The sequence below is a fragment of the Anomaloglossus baeobatrachus genome, chromosome 7, assembly GCF_048569485.1.
Source record: "Anomaloglossus baeobatrachus isolate aAnoBae1 chromosome 7, aAnoBae1.hap1, whole genome shotgun sequence".
Lineage (NCBI taxonomy): Eukaryota > Metazoa > Chordata > Amphibia > Anura > Aromobatidae > Anomaloglossus > Anomaloglossus baeobatrachus.
Window position 1 is genome coordinate 245,083,687 of NC_134359.1, and position 21,265 is coordinate 245,104,951.

The 21,265-nt window shown below is 53.0% G+C and overlaps 1 protein-coding gene across 1 annotated transcript in view; it reads left to right on the plus strand.

Moving 5' to 3' along the window:
- The window catches only part of UQCRC2 (ubiquinol-cytochrome c reductase core protein 2), a 134,592-nt gene that overhangs the window by 97,550 nt on the left and 15,777 nt on the right, over nt 1-21,265 (plus strand). The window contains exons 10-12 of the mRNA XM_075318000.1: nt 8,097-8,296; nt 8,766-8,846; nt 9,140-9,216. Of these exons, the coding sequence (XP_075174115.1) occupies nt 8,097-8,296; nt 8,766-8,846; nt 9,140-9,216 (358 nt within the window). The remainder of the gene's footprint in view (nt 1-8,096; nt 8,297-8,765; nt 8,847-9,139; nt 9,217-21,265) is intronic.

Here is a 21,265-nt window from a genome sequence, read left to right on the forward strand (position 1 = left end):
AGTCCGTACTTAAGATGAGAACCTATAAGTTGTGAGAGGAGCATTTGTTCTTTGTTCTTATTTTGTCAATATATTTTATTTATTTATTTTTTTCCTACTCAATAAAACTTTGCACAACCAGGAAAAAAAAAAAAAAAAAAAAAACGCCGGTGGAAAAATATGAAGTCATAGAAAACGCATCAAAAAAGTCTGTTTCTTTGTCGCTCCATTGGGAGACCCAGACAATTGGGTGTATAACTTCTGCCTCTGGAGGCCACACAAAGTATTACACTTTTATAAAAGTGTAACCCCTCCCGTGGATCACGGGCTCCTCAGTTTTATGCTTTGTGTGGAAGGAGGCACAATGAACGCCGTCCTGGACTCCGCTAGCCGTACGGCTGTAGCATCCGCTAACTCCGTGGCAGTCCGCAGGGCCATGTGGCTGCGCGAATGGAAAGCAGACTCTGCTTCCAAAAGGTTCTTAACTGGTTTGCCTTTTTCTGTCGACCGTTTGTTTGGCGAACGGTTGGATGAGATTATTAATGAATCCTCGGGAAAGGACTCCTCCTTACCCCAGTCCAAACCTAAGAGACCTCAGCAGAGAAAAATCCAATCGAGGTTTCGGTCCTTTCGTCCCTCCGCCAAGTCCCAAGGATAGAGTTCAGCTCTCGATCTACGGCTCGTTTCTTCAGAACCTCCCCACCCCCCGCACAGGCCGACGCACTTTATCAGGCAGTGGACGCTCTAAAGATAGATGGAGTTGTGATTCCCGTTCCCCTTCAGGAACGTGGTCGCAGTTTTTACTCCAACTTGTTCGTGGTGCCAAAAAAGGACGGGTCATTCCGTCCCGTTCTGGACCTCAAGCTGCTCAACAGACATGTGAGAACCAGACGATTTCGGATGGAATCTCTCCGCTCGGTCATCGCCTCGATGTCACAAGGGGACTTCCTAGCATCGATCGACATCAAGGATGCTTATCTCCATGTGCCGATCGCACCCGAACATCAACGTTTCCTGCGTTTCGCCATCGGGGACGAACACCTCCAGTTCGTCGCATTGCCCTTCGGCCTGGCGACAGCGACACGGGTTTTCACCAAAGTCATTGTCGCTGGCCAGCGCAAGGGCTCTCAGGCCTCCAAGTCAACCTTGGCTCGGTGGATCAAGGAACCGATTCTCGAGGCCTACCGTACTTCTAGGCTTCCGCTCCCTTCAGGGTTGAAAGCCCATTCTACCAGAGCCGTAGGTGCGTCCTGGGCATTGCGGCACCGGGCGACGGCTCAGCAGGTGTGTCAGGCAGCTACGTGGTCTAGTCTGCACACTTTCACGAAACACTATCAAGTGCATACCTATGCTTCGGCAGACGCCAGTCTAGGTAGGCGAGTCCTCCAGGCGGCGGTTGCCCACCTGTAAGAGGGGGCCGTTTTCGGCTCTTTCTATTGAGGTATTGTTTTTACCCACCCAGGGACTGCTCTTGGACGTCCCAATTGTCTGGGTCACCCAATGGAGCGACAAAGAAGAAGGGAATTTTGTTTACTTACCGTAAATTCCTTTTCTTCTAGCTCCTATTGGGAGACCCAGAACCCGCCCCTGTGCCCTTCGGGCTGGTTGTTCTTGTGTGTACACATGTTGTTGATGTTGATTTGTTCTTTTGGTTCATGGTCTTCAGTTATCCGAACATCCTTCGGATTGAATTTACCCTAGACCAATTTATAAGTTTTCTCCTTCCTGCTTTTGCACCAAAACTGAGGAGCCCGTGATCCACGGGAGGGTGTATAGGCAGAGGGGAGGGGTTACACTTTTTAAAGTGTAATACTTTGTGTGGCCTCCAGAGGCAGAAGCTATACACCCAATTGTCTGGGTCTCCCAATAGGAGCTAGAAGAAAAGGAATTTACGGTAAGTAAACAAAATTCCCTTTTTCTTTGTCGCTCCATTGGGAGACCCAGGCAATTAAGGTGTATAGCTTCTGCCTCCGGAGGCCACACAAAGTATTACACTTTAAAAGTGTAACTCCTCCCCTCTGCCTATACACCCTCCCGTGGATCACGGGCTCCTCAGTTTTATGCTTTGTGTGGAAGGAGGCACACATCCACTCATGCATTCTCAGATTAGTTATATCGGTTGGAAGAAAAGAGGACCCCCACGGGGTCCCCGGCATGTTCCCTTCTCACCCCACTACGTCGGCGGTGCTGTTAAGGTTGAGGTACCCATTGCAGGTACAAAGGCCGGAGCCTCATGCCGTTTTCCTTCACCATCCCTTAGTGGCTCTGGGAGAAGTGGGATCCTGACCGGTCATCCATTCACTGGGACCGGCCTCCCTCCGCAGCCCCTGTGGGAATCTGCTGGACAGGAGTCTATTCATCCTCAGGGACCGGGCCCTGCATCTATAAGGTACGCTGTGTCCCCATGGGGACTGTGCATGGAGCGCCTTCTTCCCGGACGCTGCAGCAGCTGCTGATTTGTGAAAACCGGCGGATGTCCGTGCCGACCGCGCCTGCTTGTCGGCCGCGGTCTTAAATTTAGTCCCCGGCTTCATCGCGGCCTAGTAGCAAAAATCCCGCCCCCAGGCCTGCCTGTCAGGGGTAAGGGCGGGACGGCCGGCCTGACGTCGGCTGTGAGGGCCGGAGCATCCTGTATGTTTCCTCCCCCCTCACTGATCACTGTGGGGACCCCAGATTCCCGCACTTTTCTAGCACCGCCCACGGCTCCACTCCTCCCCTGAGAGCTCCGGCAGCCATGTTTTTTGGCATGCTGCCGGTGGAGGATTATCAGAGAAGAGCTCTGCAGCTCTGGGAGACCTAAGGCAGGGAATCTGGAGGACACACACTCCGCTTTTTAGCGGTCGGTAAGCCACACCGGTCACCCGGTGCTGGTCCCCCCCAGCGTGCCGGAATAGATACGTATTTATATACATATTTCTGTTCGGTCGGGCTGCATACCCCTTCCCATATATCCTCAGTGATCACTCTCCTAGGAGACAACAGCATGTCGTCCACAAGGAGCAAGGGTGCTAAGGCACAGGGTTTTTTTGCGACCTGTACCTCTTGTGCGGCTATGTTACCTGCGGGTTCCACCTACCCTCACTGTGAGCAATGCTCGACCCCTGTTTCGCTTGCTCAGCCGGAGCCTCGGTCACTAGTGGGCCCCTCGGCTCATGTAGACCCCCCTGCTCCCCCTGTCCAGGCGGCAGGGACAGAGTTTGCTGCGTTTGCTGAGAAACTCTGAGTCACTTTCACAATCCATGGCTCAGTCTATGGACAAATGGTCTGCCAAACTGCTAGAAGCTTTGCAGTCCAGACCGGTCCTTACTCAGGCCCCGGTCCCCGTTAGCTCGTCTCCTCCAGGCCCCTCTCGGTCCGCGCCGCAGCGCGCTCCCAGGTTGGGCCCTAGGTCCCACGCGGAGGACTCCTGCCCGGACCTCAGTCCCAGACCGACTAAGCGGGCCCGCTGGGAATCTTCCCCGACTTCTTCACGCTGCTCGGGTTCCCAGCTCGAGGACTCTCTGGAGGACGAGGCGGACGTCGCAGCTCAGGGCTCTGAACCTGACGTTGCCCTCAATCTTGATACACCTGAAGGGGACACCTTAGTAAATGATCTTATCTCGTCCAGCAACCAGGTGTTAGATCTGTCTCCCCCGCCTCCACCTGTAGAGGAGTCGGCTTCTCAGCAGGAGAAACACCAGTTTCGGTTCCCCAAACGTACACGGAGTGCGTTTTTCGATCACTCTAACTTCAGAGATGCTGTCCAGAAGCCCAGAGCGGTTCCGGACAAGCGCTTTACTAAGCGCCTTACTGACACACGTTACCCCTTCCCCTCTGACGTAGTTAAGGGTTGGGCTCCGTGTCCCAAGGTGGATCCTCCAGTCTCTAGATTGGCGGCTAGATCTGTGGTATCGGTGGCAGATGGCTCATCGCTAAAGGATGCCACTGACAGGCAGATAGAGCTCCTGGTGAAATCCATCTATGAAGCCACGGGCGCGTCTTTTGCCCCGGCCTTTGCAGCCGTGTGGGCACTACAAGCTATCTCAGCTTGTCTGGCTGAGATTAATGCAGTCACACGTAATTCTGCTCCGCAGGTTGCGTCTCTGACTTCTCAAGCGTCAGCTTTTTCTTCCTACGCCATGAACGCAGTCCTAGATTCTGCTAGCCGTACAGCGGTGGCATCCGCTAATTCTGTGGCAGTCCGCAGGGCCATGTGGCTGCGCGAATGGAAGGCAGACTCTGCCTCCAAGAGGTTCTTAACCGGTTTGCCATTTTCTGGCGACCGATTGTTTGGCGAACGATTGGATGAGATTATTAAGGAATCCAAGGGAAAGGACTCCTCCTTACCCCAGTCCAAACCTAAGAGATCTCAGCAACGGAAAATTCAATCGATGTTTCGGTCCTTTCGTCCCTCCGCCAAGTCCCAATCCGCTTCGTCCAGCAGGCCGGAGAAAGGCCAGAGGAACTCCTATGCGTGGCGGTCTAAGTCACGCCCCCAAAAGGCCGCCGGAGGCGCTGCCTCCAAGGCGGCCTCCTCATGACTCTCGGCATCCCCGAACCGCATCCTCGGTCGGTGGCAGGCTCTCCCGGTTTTGCGACGCATGGTGGCCACATGTTCAAGACCGATGGGTGAGAGACATTCTGTCTCACGGTTACAGGATAGAGTTCAGCTCTCGTCCTCAGACTCGTTTCTTCAGAACCTCTCCGCCCCCCGCTCGGGCCGACGCACTTTTGCAGGCAGTGGTCACTCTGAAGACAGAGGGAGTTGTGATCCCTGTTCCCCCTCAGGAACATGGTCGTGGCTTTTGCTCCAACTTGTTCGTGGTGCCAAAGAAGGACGGATCATTCCGTCCCGTTCTGGACCTCAAACTGCTCAACAGAAATGGGAGCACCAGACGGTTTCGGATGGAATCTCTCCGCTCGGTCATCGCCTCGATGTCACAAGAGGACTTCCTAGCATCGATCGACATCAAGGATGCTTATCTCCATGTGCCGATCGCACCCGAACATCAACGCTTCTTGCGTTTCGCCATCGGGGACGAACACCTTCAGTTCGTGGCACTGCCTTTCGGCTTGGCGACAGCCCCACGGGTGTTCACCAAAGTCATGGCATCCGTTGTGGCGGTCCTACACTCTCAGGGCCACTCGGTGATTCCCTACTTAGACGATCTCCTTGTCAGGGCACCTTCTCGGGTGGCGTGTCAACACAGCCTTACAGTCGCTCTGGCGACTCTCCAGCAGTTCGGGTGGATAATCAACTTCCCAAAATCCCAGTTGACACCAACCCAATCACTGACTTACCTCGGGATGGAGTTTCATACACAGTCAGCGGTAGTCAAGCTACCGCTGGACAAACAGCTTTCCCTGCAGGCAGGGGTGCAATCTCTTCTTCGGGGTCAGTCATACCCCTTGAGGCGCCTCATGCACTTCCTGGGGAAGATGGTGGCAGCGATGGAGGCAGTGCCGTTCGCGCAATTCCATCTGCGGCCACTCCAATGGGACATTCTCCGCAAATGGGACAGGAAGTCGACTTCCCTCGACAGGAACGTCTCTCTGTCCCTTGCAGCAAGACATCTCTTCAGTGGTGGCTCCTTCCCAATTCTCTATCGCAAGGAAGATCCTTCCTACCCCCAACCTGGGCTGTGGTCACCACGGACGCGAGCCTGTCAGGGTGGGGAGCGGTTTTCCTCCACCACAGGGCTCAGGGAATCTGGACTCCGGTAGAGTCCTCCCTTCAGATCAATGTTCTGGAGATGAGGGCAGTGTATCTAGCCTTATTGGCCTTCCATCGGTGGCTGGAGGGCAGACAGATCCGTATACAGTCGGACAATGCCACTGCCGTCGCATACATCAACCATCAGGGCGGCACGCGCAGTCGTCAGGCCTTCCAGGAAGTCAGGCGGATTCTGCAGTGGGTGGAAGCCACAGCCTCCACGATCTCCGCGGTTTACATCCCGGGCGTAGAAAACTGGGAAGCAGATTTCCTCAGTCGTCAGGGCATGGACGCGGGGGAATGGTCTCTTCACCCAGACGTGTTTTCGAGAGATCTGTCGCCGCTGGGGAACGCCGGACGTCGATTTCATGGCGTCACGACACAACAACAAGGTCCCGGCCTTCATGGCACGGTCTCAGGATCACAGAGCTCTGGCGGCGGACGCATTAGTTCAGGATTGGTCGCAGTTTCGACTGCCTTATGTATTTCCTCCTCTGGCGATGCTGCCCAGAGTGTTACGCAAGATCAGGTCCGACTGCCGCCGCGCCATCCTCGTCGCTCCAGATTGGCCGAGGCGATCGTGGTACCCGGATCTGTGGCATCTCACGGTGGGTCAACTGTGGGCGCTTCCAGACCGCCCAGACTTGCTGTCACAAGGGCCGTTTTTCCATCTGAATTCTGTGGCCCTCAACCTGACTGTGTGGCCATTGAGTCCTGGCTCCTAGCGTCTTCAGGATTATCTCAGGATGTCATTGCCACTATGAGACAGGCCAGGAAACCAACGTCCGCCAAGATCTATTACAGATCTTGGCGGATCTTCTTATCCTGGTGCTCTGATAATGGTTTTTCTCCCTGGCCGTTTGCCTTACCCACTTTTCTTTCATTCCTTCAATCCGGAATGGACAAGGGTTTGTCACTCGGCTCTCTCAAGGGACAAGTATCGGCGCTCTCCGTATTTTTTCAAAAGCGCCTGGCCAGGCTTCCGCAGGTCCGCACATTCCTGCAGGGAGTTTGCCACATAGTCCCACCTTACAAGCGTCCGCTGGAACCCTGGGACCTTAACAGGGTGCTAACGGCTCTTCATAAACCACCTTTCGAGCCGCTGCGGGATGTCTCTTTATCACGTCTTTCGCAGAAGGTGGCATTTCTAGTGGCAGTTACATCACTCCGAAGAGTGTCGGAGCTTGCAGCGCTGTCATGCAAAGCCCCCTTCCTGGTTTTTCACCAGGATAAGGTGGTTCTGCGTCCTGTCCCGGAATTTCTCCCTAAGGTGGTATCCCCTTTTCATCTCAATCAGGATATCTCCTTGCCTTCATTTTTCCCTAATCCAATTCACCAATGTGAAAAGGATTTGCACTCTTTGGATCTGGTGAGAGCACTCCGGTTCTACGTGTCTCGCACGGCGCCCCTGCGTCGTTCAGATGCGCTCTTTGTCCTTGTCGCTGGCCAGCGTAAGGGTTCGCAGGCTTCCAAGTCAACCTTGGCCTGGTGGATCAAGGAACCGATTCTTGAAGCCTACCGTTCTTCTGGGCTTTCGCTTCCTTCAGGGCTGAAAGCCCATTCTACCAGAGCCGTGGGTGCGTCCTGGGCATTGCGGCACCGGGCTACGGCTCAGCAGGTGTGTCAGGCAGCTACCTGGTCTAGTCTGCACACTTTCACAAAACACTATCAGGTGCATACCTATGCTTCGGCAGACGCCAGCCTAGGTAGGCGAGTCCTTCAGGCGGCGGTTGCCCACCTGTAAGAGGGGGCCGTTTCGGCTCTTTTTATCGAGGTATTCTTTTACCCACCCAGGGACTGCTTTTGGACGTCCCAATTGTCTGGGTCTCCCAATGGAGCGACAAAGAAGAAGGGAATTTTGTTTACTTACCGTAAATTCCTTTTCTTCTAGCTCCTATTGGGAGACCCAGCACCTGCCCCTGTGCCCTTCGGGCTGGTTGTTCTTTTGTGTACACATGTTGTTCATGTTGAATTGTTCTTTTTGTTCATGGTTCAGTTCTCCGAACATCCTTCGGATTGAATTTACCTTAGACCAATTTATAAGTTTTTCCTCCTTCCTGCTTTTGCACCAAAACTGAGGAGCCCGTGATGCACGGGAGGGTGTATAGGCAGAGGGGAGGGGTTACACTTTTAAAGTGTAATACTTTGTGTGGCCTCCGGAGGCAGAAGCTATACACCCAATTGTCTGGGTCTCCCAATAGGAGCTAGAAGAAAAGGAATTTACGGTAAGTAAACAAAATTCCCTTCTTTGTTCATTGCGTTATTCTTGCCAAAAAATGGTGCAGAAATGTCTGTATCCACATACTTGGCGTATGTATGATAGACCCGCTTCTGATTTTGGTTTGCAGTGCTAAATACTGCCGTTTTACATTATCCTTAATCTGTGGCTGCAGATTAAGAACATTGATCTGATCTTTTCCACCAGGTGAGGTCCGAGAGCAGAATGGAAATGATCTTGTCCATGCTGCGGTTGTTGTGGAAGGAGCAACAGTGGGAAGCCCTGAAGCCAATGCGTTCAATGTCCTCCAGCACGTCCTAGGTGCAGGACCCTACATCAAGCGGGGGAACAACTCCACCAGCAAATTGTCTCAGGCCGTGTCCAAGGGCACTAATCAGCCCTTTGATGTAAGTATAAAGTTTAAGACTTAGTCATTGCTGGAGGTAATTTGACTAAATAGATTTCCTTTTGTTTGTTTTGTAGAAATGTCAAATTGCCTCGGAGAGAAAAGTTAACATCTGATTTCAATATAGGTTTTTGTTTTGTTTTTGTTTGTTTTTTTTTGGTTTATTATGCCCGTGATCATACCAAATATGTTGGTCTTGTGGTGGGGGCCACATAATTTAGCAATTTTGTCATATATAAATGCCTCTGTCCAAAATGTACAGTTGCATTTAAATTGTTATCCAGCAGCAATCAGAGCCCGCTCCAGTTGCTGCTCCGAGCCCGCTTCATACTTTCCTCAGAAATCTGACAAAAATTTACGTCGTAGGACGTTACAGCATTACAGTGGAGGCCGTTACCTTGACGCCATTTTTGCTTTCTGAATCAATGAATGTTACTTCTTTTGTACTGAGTTTCATTTTTATTTTTTAGGTTTCTGCATTCAATGCCAACTATTCTGATTCTGGTCTCTTTGGAGTTTATACTATATCTCAGGCAGCTGCAACAACAGATGTAAGGAAAAGAACAACCATTAAGTAACATTAAGTGCTGCTTAAAATGTGCTGTGTAAGGGGATATTTGCCGCAGACATTTGTGCAATTGAAAATCTGTAACATTTATCAGAAGGGGATTGTATTGGCGGCAATAAATCTGCTGTAGGGAATCTACCCAATGTTCACTAACTTTTGTGTACGTAAGCTGTAGGAGGGTTTTCTGTACTGTCGGTCCATGTGATGCATCATACATTGTATTTCTAGTAATTTATTAGTATATATGTCCTCAAACGCCTATCTGTCTGCTGTTAGGTGATTAAAGCTGCGGTGGGTCAGGTGAAGGCTATCTCACAAGGCGGTGTCACAGAGGCTGATATTACAAGGGCCAAGTAAGTAATACGAGATAGGTTAGGTTACATTGGTGTAATATCGGATGGGTGCAATGTAAATAAGCTAATAGATTTTGCATTTTGGACATTTATAGGCTTATGTTGTAGAAACGTGAACATTTTCCCTCTAAAAATTTTTTACCAGTCATTAACATTAAACTCAGATGTATTATACAATGTGATTGATTTTGGGGCGTATGTGGATGACTCTATATTCACCTCAAAGGCAGTTCTAGCCTCCATGGCCATTCACAGCTGCCACGTGACTGGTATTAAGGTGGTGAAACCATATAGGCAACCAACCACATACAACCAAATCTTTTTCCACCCTCTGTGCCCAAGGAAGGCATGATATTGAAACCAAAAAATCTGGCTATTGATCACTGTGGATAAAGGGCATGTCTGCCACCTTCGACCAGCCTCCATTTGTGGTTTCACCCTTATAACCTGTCCCTGGGTATGTGCAATAAATGTCTGGGATGGGAGTTGGTGCACATTGATTTTCAGAACCTGGTCCATTGGCCACGACTGCTCAATGTGAGCCCCAAGACTTTCCTCCTACCTCTTGGCAGCATCTGCGACTCTTCTGATTAGCTGGCCTGACAATATCGTTGCTGTGTGACACACAGGTGACATCGCACCAGGTTGGCTAATCAATTGAAAAGATACGAATGGTGAAGGTAGAAGATGGTTCTTGGGGCTCTCAACCTGCAGTTGCAGATTTGTTCCCCCCCCCCCCTCCCTTGCACAGATTTGTCACAATTTCCTGATGCCAGCAAAGTGAATGACAATCCTGAAGTCTCATGCACACATTGCTTATTTTCTCCTTGCAGATTTGGTGCAGATTTAAATCTGCACCATGTCAATTCTTTCAGCGCTTTTGCTGCATATTTCATGCATACTAATGAGCAGTAAAAATCTGCACCAAAATGCAAGTTAAAAAATGCACTTTTTTGCCGCTGTTTTTTTTTTTTTTTTGCCAAGAGATGCAGAAATGGTGCAGAAATTTCTGCACCAAATACTTAACGTGTGCACAAATCCTTAGGCCCAGTGTCCACGCTGTGTAGTTTTGGCGCGTATTTTCAGAAATCTGCAGCAAAATCTGCATGTCCTTTGTGAAGCCAGCAAAGTCTGAGAATTCAGAAGTGCTGTGCTCATGTTTCTTATTTCTTTGTCGCTCCATTGGGAGACCCAGACAATTGGGTGTATAGCTACTGCCTCCGGAGGCCACACAAAGTATTACACTTAAAAAAGTGTAACCCCTCCCCTCTGCCTATACACCCTCCCGTGCATCACGGGCCCATCAGTTTTTTGCTTTGTGTTGAAGGAGGCACACAATGCTCCACATTTTAGTCAGCAGCAGCTGCTGACTATTTCGGATGGAAGAAAAGAGGGCCCCTAAGGGCCCCCGGCATGCTCCCTTCTCACCCCACTGAGTCGGCGGTGTTGTTAAGGTTGAGGTACCCATTGCGGATACAAAGGCAGGAGCCACATGCCGTTTTCCTTCCCCATCCCTTAGGGGCTCTGGGTGAAGTGGGATCCTAACCGGTCATCCAGGCACTGGGACCGGGCTCCCTCCGCAGCCCCTGGTGGTATCTGTCGGACAGGAGACTGAGTATCGTCAGGGACAAGGCCCTGCAACTACAGGTACTCTGTGTCCCCTTTGGGACGGTGCATGGAGCACCTGGGCCTCAGACGCTGCAGCGCCTGCAGTATTGTTTTTTTGTCCGGGACTACCGCGCCGACCGTGCCTGCTGGCCGGCCGCGGTTTTTACTTTAGTCCCCGGCTTTTGCGGCCTAGTACATTAAACGCCCGCCCCCGGGCCTGCCAGTCAGGGGCAAGGGCGGGACGGTCGGTCTGACGCCGACAGTGAGGGCTGGAGCACACATTGCTGTCCTCCTCCCCCCCTCACTAATCCCTATGGGGCACCAATTCCCGCACTTTTGTAAGTTACGCCCACGGCTCCCTCCTCCCCTGTGAACGCCGACAGCCATGTTTTAACACATCCTGCCGGTGGAGGACTTCTGGCTGCAGCTCTGGGAGACCCGAGGCAGGGAATCTGGTGGCCACATACCGCTGGAGCGATTGGTAAGCCACACCGGTTACCGGTGCTGGTACCCCTAGGGTGCTGAACTGTATATAGATACATTATTTCTTTGTCGCTCCTAATTGGGAGACCCAGACAATTGGGTGTATAGCTACTGCCTCCGGAGGCCACACAAAGCATTACACTTAAAAGTGTAAGGCCCCTCCCCTTCTGCCTATACACCCCCCGTGGGATCACGGGTTCCTCAGTTTTCAAGCTTTGTGCGAAGGAGGCTGACATCCACGCATAGCTCCACTGTTTAGTCAGCAGCAGCTGCTGATCATGTCGGATGGAAGAAAAGAGGGCCCATACTAGGGCCCCCAGCATGCTCCCTTCTCACCCCACTCTTTGTCGGCGGTGTTTGTTAAGGTTGAGGTACCCATTGCGGGTACGGAGGCTGGAGCCCACATGCTGATTCCTTCCCCATCCCCATTAGGGCTCTGGGTGAAGTGGGATTTTACCGGTCTCCAGGCACTGAGACCGTGCTCCATCCACAGCCCCTGGGATCTGCTGGACATGGAGCTGAGTATCGTCAGGGACATGGCCCTGCTACATTAAGGTACTCTGTGTCCCCGTGCAAATCGCGCACACACACACCAGCATTGCTGGGTGTGTTAGTGCGCCCGGGACAATAGCGCTGTGCGCGTGTGCCACACTATCTTCAGCTAGCTGAAGGAGTTAATGGTTTGGAAACGGTCGCGCCGGCCGCTGCTGTCAGTTTTAACTGCGGCGCGGCTGGGACTTGTGGTTCGCCGGGGACTTCCGCGCTCGCCGTGCATATTTGACGGCCGCGCTTACTACTACAGTCCCCGGCTTTTTCCGGCCTAGTTCGTTTCGTTCCCGCCCCCAGGCCTGCCAGTCAGAGTGGGGGCGGGACGCTGTGCAGAACATCAGCGCCGAGGGCTGGAGTTTACTTTACATACTCCAGCCCTCACACTGAACACAGTGAGACGCTGGTTTCCCGCTCTTCGTCTGAGGCACGCCCACGGTCCGCCCCTCTTCACTGAACGCCGGCAGCCATTCCTGACGTGCTGTTTGAGCTGGAGAAGGGGAGACAAGTTATGGGAGACCCAGGCACGGGATTCTAGCGACCACACACCCGCTTTCAGCGGGCGGTAAGCGACACCTCTGGTGCCTACCCCACTTGTGCTGCAGTGTTCATTTGTATTTTTATGCTATACATTGCACTGTACTGGCGCTGGTAATTCTTCACTATATACCCTCTTGGATTGCTCTGAGACAACAGCATGTCGTCCGCAAAACCAGGGGTGCCAAGGCACAGGCTTTCTATGCTGCCTGTACCGCATGTGGGGCTACTCTACCACTGACCCCCATTGTGTGCAGTGCTCAGCCCCTGTGGCACTTGTTCGGCCGGGGCCTCTGCTAGAGGTGACCCAGGGAGAACCACCTGTGAATACTGTCCAGGTGACGGGGACAGAGTTTGCAGCTTTGCTGATAGATTATCTGTGACTATGACTAAAATCCTAGGAACTTTGCAGTCTAGACCAGTAATGCAGACCATGGGCACGGTTGAATCACTGTCCCCTGGTCCCCCTCATTTGGAACAGCTCCGGGCTCCGGAGGTGTCCCATGCATTCCAGGGTGACGGCTCTGACACGGACGACAGTCCCAGACAGCCTAAGAGAGCTCGCTATGAGCGGCCCCCTACATCATATCACTGGTCAGGCTCTCAGCAGGAGGATTCTCTGTGTGATGAGCCGGAAATAGCTGATCAGGATTCTGATCCCGAGATACTCCTGATGGTGACGCCATAGTGAACAATCTTATCGCGCCCATCAATAAAATGTTGGATATTTCTCCCCCAGCTCCTCAAGTGGTGGAGTCAGCTTCACAGCAGGAGAAATTCCATTTCAGATTTCCCAAGCGGAAATTAAGTATTTTTCTGGACCATTCTGTCTTTAGAGAGTCAGTCCAGAAACACCACGCTTATCCAGATAAGCGTTTCTCCAAACGGCTTAAGGATACACGTTATCCCTTTCCTCCTGATGTGGTCAAGAGCTGGACCCAGTGTCCCAAGGTGGATCCCCCTATCTCCAGGCTTGCGGCTAGATCCATAGTTGCAGTGGAGGATGGGGCTGCACTTAAAGATGCCACTGACAGACAGATGGAGCTCTGGTTGAAATCCATCTATGAGGCTATCGGCGCGTCGTTTGCTCCTGCATTCGCAGCCGTATGGGCACTCCAAGCTATTTCAGCTGGTCTTGCACAGATTGACACGGTCACACGTACATCTGTTCCGCAGGTGGCATCCTTAACCTCTCAAATGTCTGCATTTGCGTCTTACGCGATTAATGCTGTCCTGGACTCTACGAGCCGTACGGCAGTGGCATCTGCTAACTCCGTGGTTTTACGCAGAGCCTTGTGGTTAAGGGAATGGAAAGCAGATTCTGCTTCCAAAAAATGTTTAACCAGTTTACCATTTTCTGGTGACCGACTGTTTGGTGAGCGCTTGGATGAAATCATAAAACAGTCCAAGGGTAAGGATTCATCCTTACCTCAGCCCAGACAAGACAAACCCCAACGGAGGATGGGACAGTCGGGGTTTCGGTCCTTTCGAGGTTCGGGCAGGTCCCAATTATCCTCGTCCAAAAGGACTCAAAAGGATCAGAGGAGTTCAGATTCTTGGCGGCTCAGTCACGCCCAAAAAAGACAGCCGGAAGACCCGCTACCAAGGCGGCTTCCTTATGACTTCCGGTCTCCTCCCTCCGCATCCTCGGTCGGTGGCAGGCTCTCCCGCTTGGCGACATTTGGCTGCCACAGGTCCAAGACCGTTGGGTGCGAGACATTCTGTCTCACGGGTACAGGATAGAGTTCAGTTCTCGTCCTCCACCTCGATTCTTCAGAACGCCTCCGCCTCCCGACCGAGCCGATGCTCTCCTGCAGGCGGTGTGCACTCTAAAGGCGGAAGGAGTGGTGATCCCTGTTCCTCTTCAAGAGCAAGGTCACGGTTTTTACTCCAATTTGTTTGTGGTACCAAAAAAGGACGGGTCTTTCCGTCCCGTTCGGGACCTAATGCTTCTCAACAACCACGTGAGAACCAGACGGTTCCGGATGGAATCCCTCCGATCCGTCATCGCCGCAATGTCTCAAGGAGATTTCCTAGCATTGATAGACAGCAAGGATGCTTATCTCCACGTACCGATTGCTCCAGAGCATCAGCGTTTTCTACGCTTCGTTATAGGAGACGAACACCTTCAGTTCGTAGCCCTGCCTTTTGGTCTGGCGACAGCCCCACGGGTCTTCACCAAAGTCATGGCAGCTGTAGCTGCAGTCCTACACTCTCAGGGACACTCCGTGATCCCTTACTTAGACGATCTGCTGGTCGAGGCGCCTTCTCAAGAGGCATGCCAACACAGCCTGAACGTGGCGTTGGAGACCCTCCAGGGTTTCGGGGGGATCATCAACTTTTCCAAGTCGAATCTAACCCCGACCCAATCGATAACATATCTTGGCATGGAGTTTCATACTCTCTCAGCGGTAGTGAAGCTGCCGCTTGTCAAATAGCGTTCATTGCAGACAGGGGTGCAATCTCTCCTTTAAGGTCAGTCACACCCCTTGAGACGCCTCATGCACTTCCTAGGGAAGATGGTGGCAGCAATAGTGGAACTCCCTTTCGCGCAGTTTCATCTGCGTCCACTACAATGGGACATTCTCCGCCAATGGGACGGGAGGTCGAGGTCCCTCGACAGCAACGTCTCTCTCTCTCAGGCGGCCAAGGATTCTCTTCGATGGTGGCTGCTTCCCACCTCATTGTCGAAAGGGAAATCCTTCCTACCCCCCTCCTGGGCGGTAGTGACGACAGATGCGAATCTGTCAGGGTGGGGAGCAGTCTTTCTCCACCACAGGGCTCAAGGTATGTGGACTCAGCAAGAGTCCACTCTTCAGATCAACGTTCTGGAGATCAGAGCAGTGTATCTTGCTCTACAAGCCTTCCAGCAGTGGCTGGAAGGCAAGCAGATCCGTATTCAGTCGAACAACTCCACAGCGGTGGCATACATCAACCACCAAGGAGGAATTCGCAGTCGGCAAGCCTTCCAGGAAGTCCGGCGGATTCTAACGTGGTGGAAGACACGGCTTCCACCATATCCGCAGTTCACATCCCAGGCGTGGATAACTGGGAAGCAGACTTCCTCAGTCGCCAGGGTATGGACGCAGGGGAATGGTCTCTTCACCCGGACGTGTTTCAAGAGATCTGTCGCCGCTGGGGGATGTCGGACGTCCACCTACGGGCGTCTCTGCACAACAACAAGGTCCCAGTTTTCATGGCATGGTCTCACGATCACAGAGCTCTGGCGGCAGACGCCTTAGTTCAAGATTGGTCGCAGTTCCGGCTTCCTTATGTGTTTCCACCTCTGGCTCTGTTGCCCAGAGTGCTGCGCAAGATCAGGTCCGACTGCCGCCGCGCCATCCTCGTCGCACCAGACTGGCCAAGGAGGTCGTGGTACCCGGATCTGTGGCACCTCGCGGTAGGCCAACCGTGGGCACTACCAGACCGACCAGACTTGCTGTCTCAAGGGCCATTTTTCCATCAGAATTCTGCGGCCCTGAACCTGACTGTGTGGCCATTGAGTCATGGATCCTAGCGGGTTCAGGATTGTCTCAAGAGGTCATTGCCACCATGAGACAGGCCAGAAAACCTACCTCCACCAAGATATACCACAGGACGTGGAAAATATTCTTGTCTTGGTGCTCTGCTCAGGGAGTCTCTCCCTGGCCATTTAGTTTGCCTACTTTTCTTTCCTTCCTGCAATCCGGGTTGGAAAAAGGTTTGTCGCTCAGCTCCCTCAAGGGGCAAGTCTCAGCGCTATCTGTATTTTTTCAGAAGCGCCTAGCACGACTTCCTCAGGGACGCACGTTCCTGCAAGGGGCCTGTCATATCGTCCCTCCTTACAAGCGGCCGTTAGAGCCCTGGGATCGGAACAGGGTCCTAATTGTTCTTCAGAAGCCGCCTTTCGAGCCTATGAGGGATGTTTCCCTTTCTCGCCTTTCACAGAAAGTGGCCTTTCTAGTAGCGGTCACGTCTCTCCGGAGAGTGTCCGAGCTAGCAGCGCTGTCATGCAAATCTCCCTTCCTGGTGATTCACCAGGACAAGGTGGTCTTGCGACCTATTCCGGAGTTTCTCCCTAAGGTGGTATCCCCGTTTCATCTTAATCAGGATATCTCCTTGCCTTCCTTGTGCCCTCATCCAGTTCATCAATGTGAAAAGGATTTGCATTGTTGGATCTCGTGAGAGCGCTCAGGATCTACATTTCCCGCACGGCGCCCCTGCACCGCTCGGATGCACTCTTTGTCCTTGTCGCTGGTCAGCGCAAAGGGTCGCAAGCTTCCAAATCCACCCTAGCTCGGTGGATCAAGGAACCAATTCTTGAAGCCTACCGTTCTGCTCGGCTTCCGGTTCCCTCAGGGCTGAAGGCCCATTCTACCAGAGCCGTGGGTGCGTCCTGGGCATTACGACACCAGGCTACGGCTCAGCAGGTGTGCCAGGCGACTATCTGGTCGAGTCTGCGCACTTTTACCAAACACTATCAAGTGCATACCTACGCTTCGGCGGACGCCAGCCTAGGTAGACAAGTCCTTCAGGCGGCGACGGCCCACCTGTAGGGTAGGGCTGTTTTTACGGTCCTATCACGAGGGGTTATTATACCCACCCAGGGACTGCTTTTGGACGTCCCAATTGTCTGGGTCTCCCAATTAGGAGCGACAAAGAAGAAGGGAATTTTGTTTACTTACCGTAAATTCCTTTTCTTCTAGCTCCAATTGGGAGACCCAGCACCCGCCCTGTTTGCTTAGGGATTTTTGTTGGTTCGGGTACACATGTTGTTCATGTTGACTGGTTTCGGTTCTCCGATGTTCCTTCGGATTGAATTTGTTCTTAAACCGGTTATTGGCTTTCCTCCTTCTTGCTTTGGCACTAAAACTGAGGAACCCGTGATCCCACGGGGGGTGTATAGGCAGAAGGGGAGGGGCCTTACACTTTTAAGTGTAATGCTTTGTGTGGCCTCCGGAGGCAGTAGCTATACACCCAATTGTCTGGGTCTCCCAATTGGAGCTAGAAGAAAAGGAATTTACGGTAAGTAAACAAAATTCCCTTCTTCTTTGTCGCTCCATTGGGAGACCCAGACAATTGGTGTATAGCCATGCCTCCGGAGGCCGCACAAAGTATTACACTAAAAGTGTAAAGCCCCTCCCCTTCTGCCTATACACCCCCCGTGCTCCCACGGGCTCCTCAGTTTTATGCTTTGTGCGAAGGAGGCAGACATGCACGCATAGCTCCACAGCTTAGTCAGCAGCAGCTGCTGACTATGTCGGATGGAAGAAAAGAGGGCCCTTCACAGGGCCCCCAGCATGCTCCCTTCTCACCCCACTCTTGTCGGCGGTGTTGTTAAGGTTGAGGTATCCATTGCGGGTACGGAGGCTGGAGCCCACATGCTGTTTTCCTTCCCCATCCCCCTTAGGGCTCTGGGTGAAGTGGGATCCTAATCGGTCTCCAGGCACTGAGACCGTGCTCCATCCACAGCTCCAGAGGATTCTGCTGGATAAGGAGCCGAGTATCGTCAGGGACATGGCCCTGCTACTTTGAGGTACTCTGTGTCCCCGTGGGGACCGCACACAGCAACACTCCAGCATTGCTGGGTGTGCTAGTGCACCGGGGACCGCGGCGCTGACCGCGTTTGTGCCATTACACACTGCAGCGTCGCTGAGTGTGTTAGTGTATGGGGACTACCGCGCTGACCGCTGCTGCCATTGTTATCACTGCGGCGCGGCTGGGACTGTTAGTGCGCCGGGGACTTCCGCGCCGACCGCGCTTATACGGCGGCCGTGCTTATAACTCGAGTCCCCGGCTTTTGCGGCCTAGTCTCATTTTCTTCCCGCCCCCAGGCCTGCCAGTCAGGGGAAGGGCGGGACGCTGTACAGGACGGCAGCACTGAGGGCTGGAGCATGCTTTGCATACTCCACCCCCCTCTCTGTGCACAGTGGAGCACCAGTTTCCCGCACTTTCTGGGTCACGCCCACGGCTCCCTCCTCTCCTCAGGACGCCGGCAGCCATTCTTGTCAGCTACTCTGACGCTGGAGAGGGGAGACAAGCTCTGGGAGACCCAAGCAGGGATTCTGGTGACCACACAACCGCTTTAAGCGGGCGGTAAGCAGCACCTGAGGTGCTGGCCCCACTTGTGCAGAAGTGTACTTATAGATTATTGTTTATAGGCTATACTTTACACTGTACGGTGCACGGTTGATTTTTGGCTATATACCCTCCTGTGTTGCTCAGGGGAGACAACAGCATGGCGCCCACAAGAAGCAGGGGTGCCAAAACACAGGCTTACTATGCTGCCTGCGCCACATGTACGGCTATACTACCGGCAGGTTCCACTGACCCTCATTGTGTGCACTGCTTGGCCCCTGTGGCACTTACTCAGCCGGAGCCTCTGCTAAGGGTGGCCCAGGGGGAACCACCTGCTAACACTGTCCAGGTGACAGGGACGGAGTTTACAGTTTTTACTGAAAGACTTTCTGAGACTATGGCTAAGATACTAGAAGCTTTGCAGTCCAGACAAGTATCTCAGACCATGGGGCACTGTGGAATCATTGCCCCCTGGTTCCCCTCAGTTGGAACAACAATGTTCCCCCGGGGTGTCTCATAGATCCCAGGGTGAGGTCTCTGACACGGACCGCAGCCCCAGACCGCCTAAGCGAGCTCGCTGGGAAATCCCCTCGACCTCATCACATTGTTCAGGGTCTCAGAGGGAGGACTCTCTGTATGATGAAGCGGAGGTAGCTGATCAGGATTCTGATCCTGAGGCCGCTCTCAACCTTGATACTCCTGATGGGGACGCCATAGTGAATGATCTTATCTCGTCCATACATCAAATGTTGGAAATTTCTCCCTCAGCTCCTCCAGTGGAGGAGTCAGCTTCTCAGCAGGAGAAATTCCGTTTCAGGTTCCCCAAGCGTACAACGAGTATGTTTCTGGATCACTCCGACTTCAGAGAGGCAGTCCAGAAACACCAAGTTTGTCCAGATAAGCGTTTTTCCAAGCGCCTTAAGGATACACGTTATCCCTTCCCCCCCTGACGTGGTCAAGGGCTGGACTCAGTGTCCCAAGGTGGATCCTCCAATCTCCAGACTGGCGGCTAGATCCATAGTTGCAGTTGAAGATGGGGCTTCGCTCAAGGATGCCACTGACAGACAGATGGAGCTCTGGTTGAAATCCATCTATGAAGCTATCGGCGCGTCTTTTGCTCCAGCATTCGCAGCCGTATGGGCACTCCAAGCTATTTCAGCGGGTCAAGCGCAAATTGACGCACTCACACGTACGTCTGCGCCGCAAGTGGCGTCCATAACCTCTCAAACGTCGGCATTTGCGTCCTACGCTATTAATGCTGTCCTGGACTCTGCGAGCCGTACGGCGGTTGCAGCCGACAATTCGGTGGTAATACGCAGAGCCTTGTGGCTACGGGAATGGAAGGCAGATTCGGCTTCCAAAAAGTGCTTAACTGGTTTGCCATTTTCTGGCGACCGTTTGTTTGGTGAGAGGTTGGATGAAATCATCAAACAATCCAAGGGAAAGGAAACATCCTTACCCCATGCCAAACCAAAATTACCCCAACAGAGGAAGAGACAGTCGAGGTTTCGGTCCTTTCGGGGTGCGGGCAGGTCCCAATTCTCCTCGTCCAAAAGGCCTCAGAAGGATCAGAGGAACTCCGATCCATGGCGGTCTAAGTCACGCCCTAAAAAGACCGCCGGAGGTGCCGCTACCAAGGCGGCTTCCTCATGACTTACGGCCTCCTCACACCGCATCCTCGGTCGGTGGCAGGCTCTCCCGCTTTTGCGACACCTGGCTGCCACAGGTAAAAGACCGTTGGGTGAGAGACATTCTGTCTCACGGTTACAGGATAGAGTTCAGCTCTCGTCCTCCGACTCGATTCTTCAGAACATCTCCGCCTCCCGAGCGAGCCGATGCTCTTCTGCAGGCGCTGGGCACTCTGAAGGCAGAAGGAGTGGTGGTCCCTGTTCCTCTTCAGCAACAAGGTCACGGTTTTTACTCCAACCTATTTGTGGTTCCAAAGAAGGACGGGTCTTTCCGTCCTGTCCTGGACCTGAAACTGCTCAACAAACACGTAAAGACCAGGCGATTCCGGATGGAATCCCTCCGCTCCGTCATCGCCTCAATGTCCCAAGGAGATTTCCTTGCATCGATCGATATCAAAGATGCTTATCTCCACGTACCGATTGCTCCAGAGCATCAGCGCTTCCTGCGCTTCGCCATAGGAGACGAACACCTTCAGTTCGTGGCACTGCCGTTCGGCCTGGCGACAGCCCCACGGGTTTTCACCAAGGTCATGGCTGCAGTAGTTGCGGTCCTCCACTCTCAGGGTCACTCGGTGATCCCTTACTTAGACGATATGCTGGTCAAAGCACCCTCTCAAGAGGCATGCCAGCACAGCCTCAACGCTACTCTGGAGACTCTCCAGAATTTCGGGTGGATCATCCATTTTCCAAAGTCAAATATGACACCGGCCCAATCACTGACATATCTTGGCATGGAGTTTCATACCCTCTCAGCGATAGTGAAGCTTCCGCTGAACAAGCAGCGTTCACTACAGACGGGGGTGCAATCTCTCCTTCAAGGTCAGTCACACCCCTTGAGGCGCCTCATGCACTTCCTGGGGAAGATGGTGGCAGCAATGGAGGCAGTCCCTTTCGCGCAGTTTCACCTGCGTCCTCTTCAATGGGACATCCTACGCAAATGGGACAGGAAGCCGACGTCCCTCGACAGGAACGTCTCCCTCTCTCAGGCAACCAAAGCGTCCCTTCGGTGGTGGCTTCTTCCCACTTCATTATCGAAGGGGAAATCCTTCCTACCCCCATCCTGGGCGGTGGTCACGACGGACGCGAGTCTGTCAGGGTGGGGAGCGGTTTTTCTCCACCACAGGGCTCAG